Genomic DNA, 25616 nt, shown 5'->3' with positions numbered 1-25616 from the left:
TAAAATCTTAAAAAAAAATAAAATAAAGAAAATAAAATTATTGATTTTATTCCTTGCTGGAGGTTTCTCCTTAACTCTCTCAGTAATTCCAGAAATGAACTTGTCTCTCACATAAACTAATTTCTCTCTGAACATCCCTCCCCCCCCCCCACCTCTGTTAAGGTGCCACATGCATCCAGTTACCCAAACTATGAGACTCATTGTGTTTCTTGACTCTTTGCTCCCCATCAACATCCAAATGCTATTATTTACCATGTATTATTGATTTCAATTGATTAAATCTCTGGTCTTCTATCTCTCCATCCATTACCTTACTTAGTTCAGGGCCTCAAAGAGTTTTCTGCTGACCAAGACCAAGGCAGCAAATCTCTTTATGCATGCTTTCCTTTCCCACACACTTTTCTCTCAAATCAACCATCCATAAAGTCTCTAGACTAATTAGCTAGAATGAATAAATATATTATAATCATGTCCTAATTAAAACTCTTTGAAGTACCTCTATCACTTAGTCTTAGATTCAAATTCCTTAACAGAACATACAAGATTATCCATAACTGGAACCAACTCTTATCCCAGATTCATTTCTTGTTATTCCCTTATGCCTTGTGGATAACGCTCCAATTGCCCTAAAACATGGTACTTACTACTTTAGTAACTTTGCTCACAGATTTCTTTAGAATTCCACTGACATCCTATCTTAGCTCTATATAAATCTAAATAATTCCAGTTCCTCTTTTAAGATATAGCCTAGTTATCTTTATGACATCTTTACATGAAAGTCCACCATCGTGCTGATTTCTCAGTATGCTGTGGATAGCTTTAAGTTGAGATAAATACTAGAGGGAAAAAAGTAAGGTATGAGGGTAAATTTTTAAAGATAAAATGTATATTTCAGAAAATAAAGGCTATATCTTAATAAATGGATATTAATAAAAGGTAACATGGTATCTATTCTAAATACGTTTGCTTAAATGTTGACTATGTCTAAAAATACACAGTGACTCAGATTTGTACTGGTTAGCATAACCTGGTCAGAAGAAAATGAGTTTTGATTCCTAATATTCGTTGATATTTGTCTCCTGAAATAATATAAAAAGTTTAGCAACCATTATTTAAGCCTCTATTCACCTGTTCCAAAGAGATAGCACTCACAATTTTTCATTTTACAATGTTCACATAGAGATACTGGTGCTTCTGATTCTTCACGGACTGGGAATGCCGTGTTTAATTTACTCCATTCATTCCATTCAGAAAATTGCAGATTTCATATAGTGTAGTGTAGCTGCACTATGGTCTACTTGGAGCTACTAATGTATATTTATCCCCAGAAGGGGAATTTCCAGACTATGACATAAATGTCACCTTGAAATCTGGGCTGGGAAACTGGACACTTAGAGAGTTGGCACCACTTTCTTTTCTTTATTTATTTTTCTTTCTTCTTTTTCTCCCTCTTTCCTCTTTCCCCTCCCTCCTTCCTTCCTTTCTTTCTTTCACAACTCGATGAAGAGGTAACTCTTCCTTTAAGTGTTCAGCTGAGTTGGGGAGAGTTTGGAAAATTTAGTTCAGAACAATTCTGCAAGAGAAAGAGATTGATTCAGATTTGAACTCTGTCAAAGAGGTCAAAGAAGAACAGTATAGCAAGGGAATTGGGGATACTTCTAAGAATGGACTCGACCTCTTGATACGTAAGGAAGCCAAGTGGAGACTAGCAGGGAAAGGAAAAGGGCACAAAAATGTGGAGTTCTCTTTTGAGATACAAGAGCTAGGGAGGTAAAAGTAACTCGATGAAGAAATAATATGTATTTATTTTATATTTATTTATAGAAAAATAATTTATATAAATACTTATATATCTATATCATGTGTAGTTCTGGTCCAAGAGTGAAGTGTTCAAATTAAGATTTTAGAGGTGTAATAATTTCAAATAATGATAAGATACAGATATGGCCATGGCAGTGACGGACCAAAGTAGAATTGGGGAATAAAGTTTACTACCTCCACTTTGAGACAGCCAGGGAAGAGAGTGACTGCTGAATAGGTCATCCAGGTGAACACTAACATTACTCTCGTTGATCGCAGGAATGATTAGAAGTTAGACTAAAGCCAGGTGCTAAAATCTTCAGTGAATAAAATAGTATAAACAAGAGTTCACCAGATGATCTCAACATGGAAGGGCTGTGCTCAGTTGCATGACATACAAAGGTACAGGGATTAAAGACAAGACACCTAGAACATTATGGTAATAAACATAGGAGAATGGATACCTGATTATACCCTCAATAATCTTAGAATCTCATAGTGGATTGAGGTGAGGGTCAGAAAGACTAAGTACCTCAGAAAGGTACCAGAGTGAAAACAAATGACAAAGTCACTTTTAAAAAAAGCAAAGGAAGGAGACGTTAAACTGAAAATGAGTATTATGTTAACTACTTCTGTGAAAGAGGCATACGGATTCAATTTTAGTATATGTGCTGCCGAAGCGAGCACAAGGCATACAGATTCGATAGGCAAAGATTCTACAGATAGATAGAGTAAGTAAAATCATGTATTCTGGCTTTCAGTTTGGGTAGTAGACTCAAGGGTGCCATTTTATCATTATGCTTTGAAATGTGCCCACATTCTTCTTGGTATATCAAACTGATAATGACAAAAGATAGCATTTTTAAAGGCTAAAGAATTTTATTCTTACAAAATCCACCCAGTTTGTCTGGGAGTAGGTACACAGTAGTCTCACACACTAGAATCAGGCAATTGATGGCAAATCTTACGGAAAGACACTTGATTGCTTGCCTTCTAAAACTGATTTTCTTAACTGAGTCTTACTTTAAAATAAACTTTAATGATAGTGTATTTCCTGACCACAAAATAAATCATAGCATAAAAGGCAATTCAGAAATATAATCTCGCAAAATAGGCCAGCTATGCTAGGGTTCAGAATTTGAATAAGTACATGAAATTGATAATCAACCAAGAGCTAATTAAGAACCGATTCTAGCATGTTGGCTCATTGAAAAAATAAATATGAAGCAATCTACTTATTGTAACTAAGATGAGTAGAATATAAAAAAAAAACTAATGTGGTGCAAGATTTTAACTTACATTTAAATGAAGATACACCAGCGTAATTAGAATTAAGCCTATAATCAGTAATGTCTCATTCATGTGGCCCACTTTAAGAAAGGTCGTGGTCAATTATAGGGACAGTTACAGAACTACTTCCTTACATTTTTGTAAGATAATTGTATAATTGCTGCAAACCCAAAATAGAATGTAATATATAGCAAAAGTAAAAATTAAAAAAGAATTATTTAGTATCAAAACAAAATAACAGAAGCGAGATTGAGAAGATGCAAAAGACAATAAAATACAGCAATAATCACTACCTGTAATAAACTGGAAGGCACTAAATTTCAATTATATTTACTTAAAGACATCACAAAACTTATATCGTCAGCAATCTATTGTTGGTATTATCTCTTATGTTTCCTTCTACGTTATCTACACGAATTTGATCCTTAGGAATTTACCCATTAGTTTCAATTATTTTTTAAACTCTTTTATTAATAACTCTTAATGAATTAAATGAATAGCACAAAAGTGGTCACACATAACCCAGATCACTCTGAAACAACTGAGTACAGCATTTAATTCTTTATCTATACTCCCCGAACCCTCTACCACATTATCCCTGCCATTCTCTTCTCTGCCTGCAGGGCCTCAGAGTATCACAGAACTGACTCAGATCCCTAAAGCTACATAAAGCCTGGAGAAACCAAAAGCTTTTAGAGAAATTGTTTCCTTTCTCTCTCTAGTTCATCCTTCCTTCAGTTAAATGCCAAGTAACTGACACGTCCCTTCAATATAAGGAGAATGGTGTTAAAGTAGAAATGGACAAAGATTTTCCCACGGACTCAATGTTCTCCATGGATCATCTATGACCAATTGGAGTAGATTGCATCCACCTTCGACAAGGTAAACTATAAACTGATCAGTTCAACCTAAGCACTTCCAGGACTGACTCCTCAACAGTAGGGGGGAGGGGGAGGCGGGGAAGCAGATTGTCAAGATATGTAAAAACCAGTGATGTCTAGATACATAATTATGAAGGTGGTCAGTCAAATGCAATTCATTTATTAAAATACTTTTATTCTATCCTTCTAGGTAATCAAGGGTTAACTGTAAAGCCTGGTGAACTAAATTTTTAGAGTCAACAGAGATGATACTAGCTCATTAAAGGGAAGCTAAGTTTTTGACATCTTATTACAATTAAAGTCTTTACATATGCTTTATTTTCTATTATTTATATAGTAAGGATAATATTTTTGTATTTCATGAATAATCGTATATGTCTATATCAAAAGCAGAAATAGAAGTGAATTATATCATATCATTAGACAGGCACATGCAATTCTACGAACAGACTTAATTGTAAGAAAAATATACCTGCCATCCCTGTGATGATGTTCAATGTTCTGACTGTATCTGGAGCGAGGTAGAGTAAGAAAATGACTGCAAGCATGGCAGAAACAAGAATATAAATGAGACTCAGGAAAGAAATGAAAAGGTATAGTTTAATTTTAAAAAGTGAAATTCAAAAAAGATAAGCAGATAGTAAGCAAAGCAAATGAAAATCGTTACTAGAAAGCTTGCTCTTTCCTCCCAATGTCCATTATAATATGGCAGGGCTAAAGGTTAACATAGTCCAAGTATTCCAAAATAAACCCAAGAAAAACATAGCAAATCAAGATTTAAACAAATCATATTTCAAAATAAAATCTTATCGGTTATCACTCAAACATCTCTAGCACCATCTATAAAATGTTACACAAAACAGCGTTGCTTTCCCTTTTGAGGAGGAAAGATGGAAAGAGAAAAATAATAAAATAACAAGAAAGTTTAAAAAGAAAATAATTAAAGAGGTAGTTTCTGATACAGACAGGAGATTTTACAAGATAATTATTTCTTCTTTGATCATGAATAAGTAAAAATTATTAAAGGGATTAAAATTCCATTTAGTAAGGAATAAACTGTCTTGAATTGGTTATTACTTTTATTTATTAGGTTCATTGGATGCTATCCATTTTTCCATCCACTATGTTTAGTACATGATTATTACCTACTGTGGCCTGGGCTGCACTTCGTGCCTCATGACTATCACGAACCATCGAAGCAGCACGCTGACCTTTTCACCTACCTCTAGTGGCTCCTCGTCTTCCCACAGCACTAACTGAAACTTTTCTGTTTCCTTCAAACCTTTCATGCCAACACACTTAATTCTGGCAGATGATCATGACGTCTCAGTTTTAAAAAAAGGAAACCAATTTGGAATTCTCTCGACTGTCATATTTCTACCACTAAATCCAGAGTACCTATACTTATATCTTCACTTGTCATTTTCTGTTGCGCCAAAGGAAGAAACTCCTCTACTTGTAATCCTAATTTTCCACATGACCTTCCTTCCTTCCTTATTATCTCATCATGCCTTCCATTCCGGAACGGCACTTAATCCTAAAAATAAACCCTTCACTAACCTCGCCTTCCTCTCAAGCCCTTGCCTGTCTCTGACTTTCCTTTCATCGTACAACATCTTAGCCATACCTACAATTCTCGCCACCACGTCCTCACTTCTCATTTAAGCTTGAAGTTCGCTGTATATAATGTGACTTTCAGCCTCTGCCATTTTCTGGAAGCTAGCCTGTAAATGCTACCTGTGAAATCCTGAAAAATCCTTTAACTTCTTGATCTTCATCATATTACCCTTCTCTATGGAGCTACACATTGATTTTCAACCTCTGTTTCTTGACACTCTCTCTTCTCTTGGTTTTTGAAACATGATTCTCTCAAGCCATTAATAATAGTATTTACGTAACGCTTGATGAGGTGAGGAGTACTCCATTAAAGCTTTGTCTACTTTATCTCATTTATTTCTCATAACAACTCTTTGAGGTAGGTTCTAGTATTGCCATGGACAGAAAAACTGAGGCTGTGAGGGTCATGTAGGGAGTAGCTGGACTGGGTTTCAAACTCAGGGCTTCCTTAATCCAAAATCCAGGCTCTTAACATTGACACATACAGCCTGGTTCCCCACCCATCTAACTGCTTCTTGACCCATTTCATTTGCTGGAGTCTCTTTCTCTTTATTCTTTTAAAGGCAGTGGTTTCCCAGGATGGGTTCTTTAAAGAATATTCCAACACATTCTTTCTGGATTATATCATTTCCTTTATAGTGTGAACTCTCACTTTCTTAAGCTTTCATTTTTCCTTTGGGTTTCACAGCACATTTCCAGCTGCTTCCTGGGCTTTCCACATGGCTGCCTGACTGTCGTGTAGACACTTCAGAAAAAACACATGTTAATTTTGAGGTTTGAGCAAGACACTCGCCTATTTGGACGCCTGGTACTGCATTTGTGAAATGAGGGGGCTGGAGCAAGTAGTTTCCAACTTTCTTTTTGATCAGAAGACCACTGCTTTTGGGGAACAGATTTTTATGTAAAGCCAATCATCAGAAAGCCAATAAAACCAGAATGACTCTGGCTAAAGAGGCAGTAAGAAGACGAGTCCCTATCTATCTGGCATCATTCCTGACCCACCACAGCAGTCTCTCAGGTTCCTCTTCAGAATCAAGGACCCATGATCTCTCTGATCTCTAAAAGACCCTCTAGTTTCAAATATAATTCTTTAACCTTCCTTTGAAAGTTTATATAATGCTGTAGCGATTCCTCTTTGTGTAATCCCAGTTTTAACGAAAGATTGAAATATTTACGTAACGAGCCAAGTTTTACAAGTCTCATAATTTAATTCCTCCACTTTCCTTATTTTCCACCTTTAATTGATTTATACCCCTTGCTAGTTGTTGCTTAAATAACTCAGGTTTATCTCTTTTTTCCTTTTCTCCTGCTACTACCTTCAATCAGATTTACCATGTCTACTGAAATAACCTATTGTCCCCCCTCCTTCTGATCCCTTTCCTGATCCAGTCCACTCTCCACACTGTCTACAAGCAAGACAATTACAAATTATGCTGTTGATCATGCAGGTACTTTGCTTAAAACCCTTAATGGGTTTCACAGATCAAAAACAAGTATGTATTCCTTAAAACGGCATACAAATTAAGTTCTAAACTACTTCAATCTTCCTATCCAATTACTTCCCATACTACAACTTTCTTTGTGGGTATGCCAGACCACCTAAGATTCTATAAATATATCTCATACTTTCCTGACTCTGAGACTGTTCATGCTTATCACTCTGCCAAGAACGCCCTTATCTTCCTTTTGTCTCCACTTTATTGCCTTTGAAAATTCTTCTCAACCTCTAAAGTCTCACTTCCCTCTGAAGCTTTTTTTCAACTACTCAAGCAAGTAAATTTCTCTCCAATCTATTCCAATAATATTATGCTTGGGCCTGACAGGCTTCCATGCTTTATAATTAGTTGGTATTTTATATGATTAGTTAGTATCTATGAGTTGGTATAATTAGTTGGATCATCTGTTTGTTTAGGCCAGGATAATATCTATTTTAAATGTCTATTTTAAATCTTCATGCTGACACGCTCAGTAAATACATTTTGGATTGAACTAAAAAATAAAAACAGAATTACACTATTTTCCTGGTGAGCCTACCCTCCAAAGAGAGCAATGGTTCACATAATCAAAGAAACTTCTAGAAATGTAAACAGAACATTATAAACCTATGTAGTATTAAAATAAAAACTAAAACAGTATTCGAAAAAGACATTCCTGGCATTACAAAGAGTAGGAGTAATACCCAACAATTGTGATGTTAGGATTTATTGCACAGACAAAATAGATCTCTGAAAATTACTTGAGCAATAAAAATATGTAAACTTCAAAACCTATTAAAAGTTCCAAATTCACAGAACATATATATCATCATCAATTTCTATTATTCACCTTGAGGTGTCTTACAGCTAATTTTGTCTCTATAAAGCCAAAGAAAACATTAAGCAAGGATCAACTTTATCAAACATCAGTTTGTTTTATTTCCCTTTTTATGACAAGTTAATTTGGCCCAAGGGGTGCTCACATTTAATGTTATTTCTGGGTATGTCTGTGAGGGGCTGTGGTGTGCTATTAGCATTTGAATCAGTGCACTCAATAGATTGCCCTCCTCAATCGGCGTGAGCACCATAGAATCTGGTGAGAGGCTCAACAAAACACAGGTAGGAAAAAGGATGAATTCCTCCCTTTTTCCTGCCTCACTTTAGAGCTGGACATCTCTTAAATCTCTGGCCCTCCAACTGGGGGAATTTATGACACTGGCCACCTTGGTTCTCAAGCCTTCAGACTTGGACTGAATTATACCATCATTTCATGGGCTCCAGCTTGCACAGAGCAGGTAGTTGGCCCTTTTTACCTCAATAATTATGTGAGTCAAATCCTTACTGTCTATAGTCATGTTATACCTCTTAATCCAATCTGGTCATGATCCCCCTTGAGATTCTGTTGAAAACTATAAAAATACATCGAAGAAAATATAACATAAAATTAACCATTGTTTTGGTAGTAAAATCCACCTAAGAGCCAGAGATGCACCTAAGGTCCTCTGCCACATCCACTTGGTACAACTTAAAAACATTTCATTTACTCTTCTCAATTAAATCATTCTTGCTTTTCTTCAAAAATTAATGGAATTATAAAACCTAAGCAAACCATACTGTCATGAATACACTTCATGACTTAAAAAATTGGGTTAAAAATTGTAATTTATCCAAACTCTTTGAAAATTTTAAAAAATTGAGCAGAGAAGTAATTCATTATAAAAGAAAAACTGAAAAAATTACTAAATTTTAAAAAGTGAAAAAAAGTTACAGTTTCAAAAATAATAATGACAAATTTCACTATTCAAATAATTGAACTGGATTACTGATCTAATTTCTAGACACACTTTGATTCTTATTAAGAAATGTAATCTTTAAAGATAGAACAAAATTGTATTTATAATGAATTATCCTTCCATTATATCAGATGAGCCTGAATGTCCCCTTTCAGAAACCACCAAACAAAAGAGACTGCTAAAGGAAGAAATATAATAATTCATCCTTAAATAACCTATAGTTTTTGTAAACAAAGTTTCCAACAATCTCAGCTTACTGCAAAACTTTATGCTCTGTGTCTTTAGTATTGTTAATGTTTTGCTACTTTATAGTTCCTAAAATATACTCAGTATGATTTAACTATGTTAAAACATACTCCTGAAATATAATAAAATGTATTATTTTTGTAAAGTGAATTTTCTTTTTTGCATTTACTTTCTCTGTATTTTCAAACTTTCAGAGATATGTTCCCCTTATAGTTGATAACTAAAAGGACCAAGAAGACTAAATTGTTATGGGTAATTTTGACACTTTCTCATAGCTGGTTGGCTGATAAAAGTAAGAAATAGACATAAGTGTGTGAGGTATCCTAGAGATTCATATAATATGACATTTTTCTTTTTAGAATATAAATGTATTAATTGAATGCACAAAAGAAAAAAGCTTATGAAGTAACGTATCTTAGGCCAGTGTTAATTGTATTTTTTTATTATACTAACGGTATACTGCATAGAATTAAATGTACCCAATATATGTTGGCATCCAGGATAGACATAAAAATGACTACCGCATGGTATCTCTGATATGTTACAGAAATATTATCTTATTCTTATTCTAATTCTTATTCTATTCTTCTTATTCTAATAGCATTCTTATTCTAATTCTAATTCTTCTTATTCTTATTCTAATAGTAAATTCTTAATCTTATTCTAATTCTTATTCTAATAGTAAATTAACTCATGTAAACAAATAAGGTCTTGAAATGGTTTCTAATACCAAAGCCACATAGGTTGCCCCAGAAAAACTATGTTCCTAGTTGTAGTTACCAGGATTTACCAGAGACACAATAATCCAAAAAGTTTGGGGGATGGACGGAAGATGAATGATGTCTGTTATAATTCATCATTTTAGCTAATAACCCTGCATCCAAGTTTCTGAATCACTTGTAAAAAATTTATTTTCTTTTCAAAATAGAATAGGATTTTGGGGCGCCTGGGTGGCTCAGTTGGTTAAACAACTGGCTTGTCTCAGGTCATGATTCCGGAGTTCTGGGATCATGCTTCTGCTTCTCCCTTTGAATCTCTCCCCTCTCACATTCTCTGTCACTTTCGCTCAAATAAATAAATAAAATCTTAAAAAAAAAACACACAGAATAGGATTTTGACTATGATAATAGAGTGAGATGTGCAGAGATATATCCAATCAAGTATATATATATATATATATATATATATATATATATATATATCCCCCCCCCCCCCCCCAAAAGAGAGAGAAAGCACATAAGCAAAGGGAGGCCAGAGGAAGAGGGAGAAGCAAGCTTCCCACTGAGCAGGGAACCCAATGCAGGGCTGGATCCTAGGACCCTGGGACCATGACCTGAGCCAAAGGCCGCTGCTTAACTGAGTTGCCCAGGCATCTAATATATAATTCTTTTTAACATACCTATAAGAAAAGGATATGAACACTATTATCTCCTTCTTATACCACTTAAGTTTAGCTAGGCACTACAAACTGATGCGAAATAGCATCATTTCTCACCAGTGCAGCCAATGTGAAAGCCATTATCTTCATGCACTACCTTCCAGTATGTCCCAAGTCCTTCTTCCTTCACACTGGGTCTTTCTGATATATGTGTGTTCTGCCTCTGTACCTATGTCTTAGTCTTGCCTAAATAAGCTTTTTTTTCAAGGTCAAACTCATGTTCTATACTCTCTACAAAGCTTTTTAAAAAATACCTATATTAACTGATTTCTCATTTCTGTTTAGTTAATAAGTACATTAAGATGTGCTTGTTACTTGCAAGCCACAAGATCCTTTAAAATGTTAAGGATAAGGCACATTTTCTGAATATGTATTATGCAACTTGAGGTGCTATGTTATTTCATCTACACAACAACCCTATAAAGTTGGTACTAACATTCTTATTTTATAGATAAGGAAATCGAGTGTCAAAGACGTTAATTTTCCCAAAGAAACACGGCCAGCAAGTATATTCAATAAAATACTCTTCTGGTCCAATGCACCATTTATTGTTGACAAGAAAAGTTAATGCACCACTCAAAATGCCTAAATTTTACTTACTGACTCCAAGGAAATTCTCATTAAGGCTTTTTAATCAAAGGATTGACTATATAAAACACTATTCATGAAAATTCACTGTAAGAGTTCTATTCTTACCTCCTAAAGAGTGCATTAAAATTACAGTTGTCTTCACATGCATTTGAGTATTGAAAATCTTTTAGAATATTTAGAATATAAAGAATAAAACACAAATTAAAGAATGAATTGTTTAATAATGTGATAGACTACCTAACATGGATACTATTGTACTTTTTGACTTTTGATCCCTCATGGTAATAAGTAATGTTTACACAGATAACTCATAAATAACATTAGAAATAGTTTTATAGTTCTAGTTAAAAGAAATTCTATTTTAGTTATTTAAAAAAAAATTTAAGACAGCTCATAATTAGGAGTAATTATGATTTGGTAATCTACAGCACTCTAAAAAAGTGATGAAACCCCAGAGGTCAAATTCCTCCAAAACTTCTGAATTACTTGAACATTTTTGTCAAACGAAAAGAATCATAAAGTTGTACAGTAAATAAGAAAAAATATAATGACATGTCAGTATGACTATGTTAGTTATATATCAAAGAATTAAAAGCAAGTCTTTTATCATTAATGCTATAGCCAATGTCTTAAAATACTGATAAATTATTATGTGTTTGACATGATGGTGAGTATTTTTGTTGGTGAATATAATTCTAGAAGTTAATTTTATTATATTCCTTACTGCAAAATTTAGACCATATTATTTTCAGAGAAAATATTAAGTCCATTTTTGATCTAAAGACAAACTTTGTGAAAACTTGAAAGATTTAAAGTCATTTCAGACTTTTTTCTTTTATCACTGCTTTAACAAACTTTCAAAAAACAAGGACTTTATGAATTACTATGTAAATAATTTCCAGAGATGATCAAAATTTATTAATTTTCTATAATGTAATAAAAGTATTCACTCAACCACCCTAATATGACTTCTTCCAACTCCTGATCATGCCCATATGGTTCATCTTCCTTTCACTAGTATCTACTTGATATAAATTGATTTATACAGATACCACACCTATAATTACCGTTAAAGACACAGGTCACTGTGAAAAGGTTAAGCAAATAAAAAATAAAATACCATATTAACTTTCATTTAACAATTAATAAATATATTAATTTAATAACTTCCTATTTCTTCTTAGATCTCAGACACAAAAGCTAATAATACTTGTTTGACACTATTGAAGATTACGATAGATGTTCCCTATCTTTTCCTTTGGAAAAGTATACTTAACACAATGAAATTACAAGCCCAAATTGAGTATAATCCTAGATTTAGGTGAGAACAAATAAATTTATAAATATTGACAGTGATAAGTATTGGGAACTTCTCAAGTCAGTTGATTTAGGATGTTCTAATTAAAATTGCTTTAGGTCCCATACAAAGAGACTTCTGCATTCCCTTGTTATTTTATCATAATATTCTCTGAACAGGAAACTAAGCTTTCTTTGCTAATCCTTATTTCAAGCCTATTTGACAGTGTGGGGGAAATACCATAGCATTTTTTATTTTATATAGAACCAAACCACGAATTCAAGGGTTAACCAATTTGTTTAACCTAAAAACAAATTAGCAGTAATTAATGTGATTAATGCACTGAAATATATGTTCTTTCCAAGTATGTCATATTTAATGGAGAAAATTTAGAGAATTCCTCCAAATACAGCAATCAACAAGCATAATTCTTTAAGATACTTAAAAGGTTTACTGAAAAGGCATGAGGAAAAACCTCTTCATGAATCAGTTTTTGTGTCTGTTTCCTAAACAAACCAGACTTGTGTCAATACTTTTATATACAAAATGTCACACTGGCTTCCCTGATGAATGCAAAAGACTAAATCTCTTGTCTCATCAAGTATGTTTACATGTAGTGATTGGTTATGATAACATGAAAATAATAAAATGTCTATTTTCCTTATAATTATCCTTATAACCTCATGTGCAAACTCACTAGCTTAACTGGTTTGATGTAACAAAGGACCAAAACTACAAGAGCAAGATGATTTTTTTTTTAAAGTAAAGAAAAGGTTTTTCTTGCTTGTCTTATTTTTTTATATGATAGTCCTGAGAACACATGTAAGCATTGTTAAAGAAATGGGGTTAGAAGCTAAGATAACAAATATCCAAGTTCCAGGTAAAATTTTTTATGGTTATACCTTCCTCCTGAAGGCAGTGATTATAGTAAGATCTAATAGTATTTAATCCTATTTACCTGTCTCTCTCTGGAGAATAATGGTCATCCATGACACGATGTCTATCCATTCGGCTAATTGTATTATAATGTCCAGCAGCAGAGCGCGTCCCTCGAAGTCCCTGTTCCACATTCCGACTGAAACAGCAAAACCCATTAAATGTATTAATAGACCATAACCATACAATACACTAAAAAATGAGGTTTATTAATAAAGTAGAAAAAGACAGAAATCACTCTAATGTCAAGTTCAAGTTTTCTGTTTTAACTAATTGCACCTCGGGCTAATGGGATACATTTCAACTGGAGGCTGACAGTGAAGTTAGGAGACTGCTGCTATAACAGAGATAAACATAAACATGGTAGCAATGAGGATACAGATAAGGATTATGAAAATTATTAATGGATGTTGCCCAGGTTTCCAACAATGATTTTTTGATGCAATGCAGGAGGAGGAATAAATTTGTGTGCAGAAAATGAGCTCAGCATGTTGCGTACAGATAATATTGGTGTGACTTGTTTTAGGAAAATGATTATGATCTGTTTTTTAAAAATCTAAATTGAAGTCTTTATAAATGATCAATGAGTTTTTTTAAACTACCATTCTTGTCCTGGACTGTCAACTCACACACTTCTTTTTCATGATAGAATAAGCCTCTTACATAGCTTTTGATATTGTTTTCTGTTAGGCACAGATAAATCTATTCTAAAACTTTGCCTATTTTTTTAGATGTGTTCAAATAGTCTTTCCCTGGTAAAAGTCAAGCATCTTTTTTTTTTTTTTTTTTTTAGTTTTTAAATTTAAATTCAATTAGCCTAGGTATAGTACATCATTGGTTTTTGATATAATGTTCAATGTCCTTTTTAAAAATAAGAAATGACTGGAGCAAAAGGCAGAGGCTTTAACCCACTGAGACTGGGGCGTCTGGGTAGCTCAGTGGGTTAAAGCTTCTGACTTCGGCTCAGGTCATGATCTCAGGGTCCTGGGATTGAGCCCTACATTGGGCTCTCTGCACAGCAGGGCGCCTGCTCCCCCGCCCCCCTGCCTGCCTCTCTGCCTACTTGTGATCTCTGTCAAATAAATAAATAAATAAAATTTAAACAGATTTTCTAAGACATTCTTCCCCCAACCTGTGTTTTTTCCTTAATTCTTTGCACGACTGCTCCTCACTTTAAAACCCTACCCAAAGTTTATTTCCCCCTATTCCTTAAAGCATCAATAACTATCATTCAATAGTGTAGTTAGTTGGCTCTAACTAGATATGCTAAGTATTGATAAGCAACTGAAAAGCTAGGTCTTCTTTATAATTTTGAACTCTCACATTGAAGAATACGTACATCAATCAAAGTTACAAAGTAGCCCATACTTCATATTACTCTCAATATTTAGGTTGTTGAAGAACATATTTGTTTTTACCTTTAGAAATTATTGATGATTCTTTGTGATAGGTAGGTTTTTAATGTCATCCTACAAATAAAATGTATATGGTTTCTTACCTTTGTGGAGGAGGGACACTGGGTGACCATGATCTAGTCCTTCCTATAACATCTACTCGGTGAGGAGACCCTGATGGTGAACAATGGTTTGATGACATTACTTGTTCTGGCACTGATAATGTAGAGCTTTGAAGATCTCGACCATTGTGTCGATAATCTAAAGGAGCAAAGATTAAGAGTACAATTAGCTACCCACTAAGTTCTTTTGCATTTTGTACATTAGTAAAACAACTAAATGTTAGTGAAGTTGAAAGCCTCTGAATATATTCAATGTAAAGCATAAGGAATAAAACAGAATACCATCATATTTTGTAAACATTTAAATTAAAAATAAATGACAAATTTTTAGATAGCTACTATGTTCAAGGCACTGTGCTAGTTAGGCTAAAACCTGTGTATACAGTTAGTTATCTTTACTAAAAGAGGCAAGTTTATTCCAAAAACATTTTCATCCCTTCAATAAACTAAAAGAGCTTTTAATTACTTTACAACAATTATAAATATTCAAAATTATTAACTTCACAAAAATTCCTAAAAGTCTATGGTTATTTCTCTAAGAGAGAAACAATATTAGAAAGTATCCCGAATACCATCTGAAGTACCAATGTACACTGTTTTTCTTGTAGTGATCAACAGGGCTGAGATACAATAGATGCCTGAGACTAAAAACACGACAGTTTGGAGGAGGAAAACATCTCAATGATTTGACACACTTAGAAAAATGTATTAGAAGTGACAGAACTCAAAGGAATGTTAGAAAGCAATAGATTTTTTTTTTAAAGAAGGCAATAGATATTTGACCGATGGAGAGAATAGTAGAAAGAACTCAAAGTTGGTAGAAAAACCACAATTCAGTGTGGGGCAGCAGTAGGGAAATAAACAGTAAAAGTAAGTTTGGCCCAAATTGTGTATGTCTAAAACATCATAAGGCTTGTGATGGAAAAAAGCTGAACATTTCTGGGCAGGAAGTGATATTATCCCCACTACCATTATCTTCATCCTGATCACCATGGCTGCTATTGACTTGTACTATGCGCCAGGAACTCAGCAAGGGACTGTACAAAGTGGGGTGCTACAACACTTGCTTCAGAAATAAGTCAGAAAAAGTACTGGCTCATATGTGATTTTTTTGCAACACGTTCCCATTTTGCAGTATTATCTGAAATTACATTCCCAAGGAATACAGCAAGAAAAAGACCTGGGTGCACATGAATGATTGAAGGAGTGGTCTCAAGAGAAAGGAATTAGCAGAACAGGGCATGGGAAGACACTAAGTAGAATGTGAGGTCAGCTTGATTCCACTGGAGGCTCTGGAATGTCAACTGTACCAGTGCTCTGACTTTCAAGCAAGGGTTCTGGACTTTTGTACTTCAATGTTAGCCAGTCATGACTGAAGATGCCCAGTGGGAAGGGAGTAGGATTATTTTCCATTTGTCTAAGGCCAATTCTCTGGAAAATGGGGCTGCTGTTAGTTGTGAGCCGCCAACATTCATGGAGATGGGTAAACCAGCTGAACTAAAGAGGATATGGCTAGAGCACCAACAGTGTCCACCCCGTCTACCAACAATAGCAGCTGAAAGCAAAGTACATTAATGCAGCTGGATGCAGAAAGCTAGAGAAATACAGAATTACATATGATGCTCATCCCTCCCATGTTCTTCCTTTTGGCTCACTTTTGTAAAAAAAAACAAAACAAAACAAAACAAAAAAACCCTCCATCTTAGAAGTATTGCTTGCTTGGGTTCTTCCTGGTTTTATGAATATTTCCTTTGACACCATAACTTTGCAGACTTATCCTCCTTTCCATCTAGACACACTCCTTCCACCAAGATACCTTCACCTTATTTTTAAATTCCACAGTTAACGCTTTTTATTGCTTAAAAGTTAACATGACTTTTAAAATTGTGCTTGTACTTTCATTTTTAGTGTTTTAATTACAAAGTTACATGACTTTTGAATGGTCTGATCTAACCTGTTTTCCCAGATGCCCTGTTGTTTTTAGTACATGACTTTGCAGAGCACAAGGTTTTTTTCAGGAATCTATAAATGATGTGAAAGAACCAACTCTGTAATTCTGCAAAGATTATCCCCATTTTGGAGCATCTGGGTGGTTCAGTCTGTTAAGCATCTGCCTTCTGCTCAGATCATGATCCCAGGGTCCTGGGACTCAGTCCCACATCAGGCTCCCTGCTCAGTAGGGACCCTGCTTCTCCTTCTGCCTGCTACTCTCCCGGCTTGTGTTCTCTCTCTCTCTCTCTCTGACAAATAACTAAAATCTTAAAAAAATATATTATCCCCATTTTATATTTCAGGAAACTGAAATTTACATTAGGAAATTTAATGAGAAATTTAAATTAAGTGTCAAGTATAGGGCCTGGAATTTAAAGCAAATTCTATCTCCCTCCTGATGCTCTCACTGTGCTCTAAGACTACACTGATCTTTCATGATCAAAATAATAATTAAGGAAGATGAAGCTGACAGCAGGATACAATTCGACCTAAAGGTTAGAGAGATTGCAGCAAGATTGATTGCTCCTACAAAACATAGAACAGATTGTCCAACAGAACTCTCTAGAATGATTAAAAATGTTCTCTATCAGCACTGTCCAATATGGTAGCCACTAGACACACATGATGACTGAGCCCCTGAAATCTGGCTCGTGTTAAGGATGAACTGAATTTTTAAGGTATTTATTTTAAATCAATTTAAATATAAATAACCACAGATAGCTAGTGGTACAATGTTGGAGTATGATAACTGGTAGTGGACACAGACTACATGGGGAAAAAATCAATACGATCATTCATTCAACAAGTATTTATGACTATATGAGCATGTTATTCTATGAGCTACAGTGAGCAAAACAAAAAGCTTTGCCCTTGCGGACCTTAAATTCCAGGTGGAATGATGGAAACAACAAAAATCCCAATAAAAAATTATATGATATGTTCCAAGTGTTAAACGGGAACACAATACAGAGAAAAGGGAAACCAGAATGTCAGAATAGGGAAGCATTTTGCAATTTCATGTAAGGGGGTCAGGCAAAGACAGGACTCACTGAGAAGCTGGCATTTCGGAAAGACTTGAAAGAAGTCAGATGCTTTGCTCTATGGATAGAGAGAGAGGAGGGTTGCAAGACAAGTGCGAAGACCCCAAGATAGGAGTCAGTCTGACATGTTCCTAACAGCAGGGAGAAGAGGGTGCTAGGAATGGAGCAATGGAAGAGATCAGAGACACATGGAGGAAGGAGGAAAATCACATGGAGCCTTGTGTTGCCTTGTCAAGATGTTTGGCACTTGATCTGAGTGATTTTTAGCTCATTAGAGGATTTTGAGCAGAAACTAAATATGACCTATCTTCTTTAAACAGGATCACTTCAGTTGCCATGCTGAGAATAGACTGAAAGAAGAAAGGCAGTATGTCAGGCAAGAGATGAACCAGGATGACAGCTACGGAAACATGGAAAATAATCAGAATCTGGGCATATTCTGAAGGTAGAGGCACTGGGACAATTTTGACCAAGATCTGATGTTGGACATAAGAGAAAGAGAAGGACAAGAACAAATTTAAAATTTTAATCCAGTGAAAGAATGGAGTTGTCATTAAATAACTTCAGGTTTGGTGGAAAAGATCAGGAGTTCAGTTTTAGACATGTTTAGCTGAAGATATCTGCTACATTTCCAAGCACAGATGTCTAGGGGGCAGTAGGAAATAAAAAATTAGATACAAATAAGTGGTTTTGACTGGACATGTGTGAAGTTTAGCGTACAGATGCTATTTGAAGGATGGGACTTTGAGATGTGATCACTAGAGTAGTCAATGTAGACAGCAAATCTCCAACAATGGAGTCTGGGGACGTTCTAATATGAACCAACAACAATTTGTAATCAGATACAAGAGCAAGAAAAGGGAAGAAATAAATGACTCAACATTTGATTAGCCCACCAGGAAGTTAAAAGTATACTACAAATTGGTGCCTGGGTGGCTCAGTTAGTTAAGCATCTGCCTTCAGCTCAGGTCATGATCCCAGGGTCCTGGGAAGGAGCCCTGCATCGAGCTCCCTGCTGAGTGGGAAGCCTGCTTTTCTCTCTCTTTCTGCCCCTCCTCCTGCTTGTATGGGCGCAGGGGCATAAGCTCTCTCTGTCAAATGTTAAATGTCAGATCTTTGGGGTAAAAAAAACGTGTACTATACAGAGAGAAATTTAGAAAGTTTACCAATTTGGAAAGGAGGAGATAATAGTATTCTCAGCCTCACAGGCAAATAGTTATACATTCAGAAAAGAATCTTGGAAAAGGCATTAGGACTGTCAATAAAGTTTTGAGTAGCATTTATAAAAAAAGCATTGCTGAAATCCAAGGTAAGGGAATATATATAGAAAAAAGAGATATGACTATGGAATTTAAAGGAGACTACTGAGAAAAGGAGGAAGAGTTACTACAAGAAGAAAATTCAAATAATGCAGTCTCATGAAAACTAAAAAGAAACAGAGTTTTAAGAAAATATTCATTATTAATAATATAAAGAGCTACTCAGTAGTGATAAAAAATGAGTATTGGGGTTAGGTAATTAACTTAGGAAATTAGAATATTATATGTGACATTTAAGAGCTAATTATTAAAACATCACTCTACCTTCCCAATGGAAAATAAATTATTTACATGTGTTTGTATATTGCTTCATGTCCGAGTAGAAAATAATACTAACATTCTAAGTGGCTACAAACTTATATCTTTACATATATATATGTGTGTGTGTGTGTGTATGTGTATATATATATATATATATATATATATATATTCCATTTATTTGCATTGTGGGGTGAGTCAACTGGTTCAAAGAAGAGTTAGTTACAACCATTCTCCTTTCCCTACTCAGTATACCACTGAGGCACAAAAATCCAAGCCAGCAGTTGTTTCCCTGAGAACCCTAAATTTCAATATCAATCAAAGTTTCTATTTACTTTGAAGAATAATATTAGCAATGCAAATATAAAAAATCACCTCTGACTTGAATTAGTCAGAATAAACAAAGTAAGGAAGCACATGGGAAATATTACCTCTGGCGTAGTTAATTTTCAAGACATCTGCCTTGCAAACTTGGAAAAATTAAGTAAAGCAGCTGAAACTGTTCATTATTGAGAAAAGGCTGATAGTTCAGGTTAAAAGGGTTTTGAATGGTTGTAACAGATACTTTGAATTTGACAGACACGTAATGTGCATTTGGAAATGAATCCTTTCATATGGAGAACAAAGTACTAACAGATTTGCTGGTGCCTAGACTTAGACTAGTTGTTTAAAATGCTAGTTAACATGGGGGTAAGAAGGTAGTGTGTGTATGAATGTATGCAATTCACATTCAAAATGCCTCAGGAACAATTTCATAAAGAATGTAGGTTTGGTTCAGCTGACGGTCAAATTACTTGATAAACTATTGATTGAAGTATTTAGTCTCTATAGATACTACTATTAGTGATGGAGTTTAAAACAAAAAGGACATTAAAAAATTTTTATCAGAATTAACGTTTAAGTCTTAGTTATCGTGTTACTTATGTAAATATAATTTACTACAGTTATGAGCCCACAAAAAGATAACATCTCAGAAATCACAATCATGGGAGATAGGGAGAGGGTGGTGGGGTTATGGAAACTGGGCAGGGTATGTGCTATGGTGAGTGTTGTGAAGTGTGTAAACCTGGCGATTCACAGACCTGTGCACCTGGGGCTAATTGTTTATAAAAAAGTTATATATATATAAAAAAAAAAACCCATACATTTCCCTTGTTCCCCAACTGAATGTGAACTCTTCTAAAGTAGAGAGACGGTTTACACAACGAGCTCAATAAACATTGGTTAAAAAAAAAAAAAAAGAAACCACAATCATAATCCTGATTTTCATGTTGATAAAAAGAATATGGAAAAAAAAAAGGAAATACAGTGATGCTTCAAATTTCTAACAGTAACAGATTTCAAGGATTTGAAATCATCTTCTTATTTTTTTTCATCATCAGGTAAATCTCCAACCATAAATCAGGCAATATTTTAAAACTACAATACCATAACTTGAAAATAAAGCTGCAACTGATATATAATCAACATGACAACAATGAAAAAATTTCAGAAAGCACAAATATTTGACATATTTGGGTATGTTGGTGATGTCAAAAAGATTTTTTTTAACGCTATTATGCAGTATAAAGAAGTTCCAATTATATAATAACTTCAAATTTATGGTGAACTCCTTATTATTTAGTAGTTTAAAAATAAAAAGCTTGGAAGGATTCACTTAACTGACAAATTTCAGTAAGAATATTCAGTTTAACAATTGATACAAGAGTTCTAGCAACTGGAGTTATTCAAGGGGTTAAATTGCCATGAGGTTGTTTCTTAGTGAGGGGGGTGTGGATAAAGAGGCAAGTTCTTTCTTATTTTACTTATTATTTAATCTGTTTATTGGTAGATAGTGATGAATAACCCTTCCTTTTTATTACTATAAAATAATTCTGAAATTCTTACCTGATACTATACCAATTCCATCATCACAGTCATAGTCAGAAACTTCACTATCACTTATTCTTTTTGACCCTATGAAGCAAACAATAGCAATAATTAAAGTTGCTGATTAATAAGGAAAAAGAAACCTCCTCACCAACCTGAAAACAAATGAAAGAATTTTGAATGAAACACTTGAGAATAAAAACTAGAGAAGGAAATTCATTATGAGCTCACACTTACTTTCATACATATTTTATAATGTGAAGATAGCATTCTTAAAATAGATTCTTAAAATGTGTAAAATAAATTTCCTAAATGCCCTAAAGCTTGAAATAATATCAAATACTGAATAAAAAAAATAATACTCAATGATATATGTATGTGATTTGATGCTGATTGATAAAATCCACTGAACAAAAAGTTAAGTTTAAAATAGCTAGGTTAAGTCAGTCCCAGATGCTTTTACACAAGGGCACTGAAGTCTATATAAATTTCAAAGCAAACAATATGTTATTTCAAGAACATTCATGTGCCTTTTCTAATATGCATGACTAATAAATTAAATGTGCTCAATTCTTCATTTTTCACACTCATGCAAAAGAAGTATAATTTAAGACATCTTAAACAATATTCTTTTAGTGTTAGTTTAGCTGTTCCTCCATTGCTTTGAAAAGAAAATGAGAAATAAACCATCCATAAACTTATTAATATATCTAAATTGTGTACTGATTACACACAGTCACATTTTCTAAGATAGAGCCTAAAACAGAGCAGTAATAATAAACATAATTAAAGATCTCTATTACAAAATTTTAAAATGTTAATCATGCTATGGCAAAAATAGCACTGAATTGATGGCTAAAGGAGATTGTCTTCACACTTAATTATGAAATATATCACATATATAAGTAAGCATGCTATTTGTTTTTTAATATATTTTTTCTCCCATATGTGTCTCAAAAATAGGCACATCTTACACAATAGAATCCCTTATTACAGTATTTTTCCTTCTTTACAATCAGAAAATGCCTAATAAATGAAAACAGTGTTATTTCAAGAAATGACTACGTTTGTCTACTTAGACCATACATTATTCATTAAATAGACCAAATTCAGTTATCACACAGTAAATGCTTTCCTGTAATGTATATAAAACACTGAGAGCTTACGTTTTATAAGGTGTCTAAAGTAGCAATAATTAAACGTTCTAGAAATGTCCTCCAATATTTCCAACTTCTTCTTAGAAATACTCTGTACATTTTGTTTGTTTGTTTGTTTTTACCCCTGCGCTCTTGAGAAAGGGAAGAGTCTGTTGCCAGGAACTTTTATTTTCTTCCTTTTAATGGTTACATAAATGACATGGATCTGTTTTGTTCATATGGTCTCACTGAATGGGTTCGCTGCTATTTTCCTTCCAAAGCCTTATATCTTAAAACTTTAAACTCAATTGAATCATAGGCTCTTACAGCCCCAACCAATAGGAAACCACAATTACCACACAATAGCCCAAAAGACAGCACGAAAGGATTTACAGAATTAGTGTATACATTATAAATGGATTTGGGGAAAAAAGGGGATACCACAGATGAAGCTATTGAGGAGAGGAATAATAAGCTATTCAGCTTATAACAAGATTTCACCTTGTAAATGTAAATGCTCAAGGATGGGGTAATGATAGCTTAATGTGCCAGATATACTACAGCATAAAGATTACAAGCTTTTGGTATTGGTCAAGAATCAGATCTGCCTCTGGTGCAAGATAAGAATGACACCAGCAAAAAATGAAGTTCATTTTATTAGCCTTTGTGAGTGGCCTTGCGTGGGTTTGTGCATAGAGTTGGGGGATAGTTGCATATATGTGATTTGCAATTGTTGCTTCCTTCCAAATCTCATTATGTTCCTGATGGAAGTCAATCTATTTTGCTAGTAATTCTAGAGGTTAAATATACTGCAATTATGTTATCTCTACTTGAATCTTGTCATTTAACATTCTGATGAATTCAAGTACTTAAGTTTAATGTCATTGAATGTATCAATCTTTTTTAGAAGTAGTGTTTACGGTGTCTTGTTTAAGAAATCGTGCCTAAGCTTATGAATGGACAGACATTCTCATATTTTTTTCTAAAATTTAAAAAATCCTGTTTTTAACATTTACATCCTGGCCTATTTTGAAGTGAGTTTATGTATGGTATGAGATAAGGATGCAACTTTGCTTTTTCCACACGTATAACACATATTTTGGCATTATTTAATAATTCCACCTTCCCCCAATGATCTGTGATGTCACCTTGGTTATAAATAAATGTATCCTATCTGCTAAGATCTACTTGGTTCTCTATTTTTCCCCCCTTTTATCCATAAACCAATAACTCACTCTCTTTGTTATTATATTGTTATATATCAAAAAGCAAATCCATCATAACGTGAACATTTTCTCTTCCATATAAAATTTTAGGTTCAGGTTATGAAATTGCACAAAACATCCTATTGGAATTTTGATATGAACTGCAATGAGTCAATACATCAATTTAGGGAGCCTTGGTGTATATTACAGCATTGTTTACTAGCCAAGAGATAGGCATTCTCCATTTAAGTTTCTGTGAAATTTTTAACTTCACTCAAATTTCCCACATTGGTTGGATTTATGCTTTGCATCTTATCATTTTCACTGCTATAAGAAATACTGTTAAAATTCTGATTACTAATCTAATTGCTCATATATGGAAATACTTTATTGTAAAATAATGTTAACCAACCACCTTGTTAAAGTTTCTCTTTTTACTTCTAGTGAATTTTATATGGTTCAATTTGGATTTTTCTCCATAGACAATCTTACTAATCCTAAGGTCTTTCTTCTTCCTTTTTCTTGTCTTTCTATGCTGATAATCACAATGCTGGAAAGAAGCAATTAAATTTTACATTCCTTTTTATTTTTTTAAAGATTTTATTTATTTATTTGACAGACAGATCTCAAGTACATGGAGAGGCAGGCAGAGAGAGAGAGAGAGAGAGAGAGAGGAGGAAGCAGGCTTCTCGCTGAGCAGAGAACCCAATGCAGGGCTCGATCCCAGGACCCTGGGACCATAACCTGAACCAAAGGCAGAGGTTTTTCCCTACATTCCTTTTTACATCCTAATTTTAAGTGGGATTTTTCTAGTATTTTACCATTAAAAATGATACCTGCTGGTGTTACATTTTATCAGGTTGAGGAAGATCTCTTAAATTCAGTGATATTTCATTAAAGATTTTTACACTTTTATTGACAAGTGATTCTGACCTTTAAAATTTTCCTTTCACTAACCTTTTGATTTAGGATCAAGGCTATACCAGCACAGTAAAAACTTGAGAATTAGTCTGTTTTTATTCTCTGGTTAAATTTGTGTAGGACTGTAAAAAAAAAAAAAATCTGTTGTTTGAAATTTTGATGGAGCTCATCTATAAAACTACCCTGATCTGGTGTTTCCTTCATGGGAATATTTTAAATTACTAATATTTATTTTCAGTAGCTATAGAACGACCCATTGATTCAAGGTTTAATAAGTTATATTTTTCACAGGAACTCGTTCACTTTGTTCAAGTTTTCAGTGTTTGTTACAATGTTCATCATTTTATCATATTATCTATTTATTTTCTGATGTAACTTTATATATTTTCATTTGAATCCTGTACTATCTTTTTATCCTGCTGATAAATTTCACTACAGGTTTATTTTGCCATTCATTTCAAAGGATTAACTTTTAGGCTCCATAATCTCATCAGCTAGAAATTTGTTTCTTTATTGATTTCTGCTCTTATAGTTATGATCTCTTTCTTTCTATTTTAAATTTATTTCTTTTTCCTAAACTTTCAAATTAGATGAAAATGTCAAAATTTCCAGCCTTCTAGCCTGTACTAACATAAGCATTTGTCCTCTGAGAACTTCTCTGAATTACTCAAATATTTATATGCAGTATATTATTTAAAGTTCAGGTCTAAGTATTTTCTTCTTGGGTCTATAAGATACTTACTATACATCATTAAATCGAAGACACCATTGTCTGAATAATGCATGATAATTGCAAAGAGAATAAATCTTGGAAGAAAATGTTCATTAGAGTAAAAGTGCCTATTTTTAGAAATTTTGAAATATATGGGTATGATTTTTTTAATTGTCATAGTGACACTGGTGTTGAAGGAAATACCCTATATTTGTCAAGTCTTCAAAACTTTGAAATTTGTGAGAAAATGAATTATTAAATAATATATTAAGAATTCTTGCAAG

The 25616-nt window shown here is 33.8% G+C and overlaps 1 protein-coding gene across 44 annotated transcripts in view; it reads right to left on the bottom strand.

Annotated features, from left to right (window-relative positions):
- RIMS2 (regulating synaptic membrane exocytosis 2) overlaps positions 1-25616 on the bottom strand; it is a 595904-nt gene that overhangs the window by 209001 nt on the left and 361287 nt on the right. For 24 of the 44 annotated variants that reach the window (XM_013064767.2, XM_045078009.1, XM_045078010.1 and 21 more), the window contains 4 exons: positions 21377-21445; positions 14863-15019; positions 13387-13503; positions 4444-4509 (listed from right to left, as the gene is read on the bottom strand). In XM_013064767.2, the coding sequence (XP_012920221.1) occupies positions 4444-4509; positions 13387-13503; positions 14863-15019; positions 21377-21445 (409 nt within the window). The remainder of the gene's footprint in view (positions 1-4443; positions 4510-13386; positions 13504-14862; positions 15020-21376; positions 21446-25616) is intronic. The other 20 variants (XM_045078014.1, XM_013064778.2, XM_045078038.1 and 17 more) reach the window with 1 other exon arrangement.

Source organism: Mustela putorius, unplaced genomic scaffold (assembly GCF_011764305.1).
Source record: "Mustela putorius furo isolate JIRA1106 unplaced genomic scaffold, ASM1176430v1.1 tig00000228_pilon_pilon_pilon, whole genome shotgun sequence".
NCBI classification, from domain to species: Eukaryota; Metazoa; Chordata; class Mammalia; order Carnivora; family Mustelidae; genus Mustela; species Mustela putorius.
Note: the sequence above shows the minus strand (reverse complement) of the source record. Positions and strands in the feature narration are given on the sequence as shown.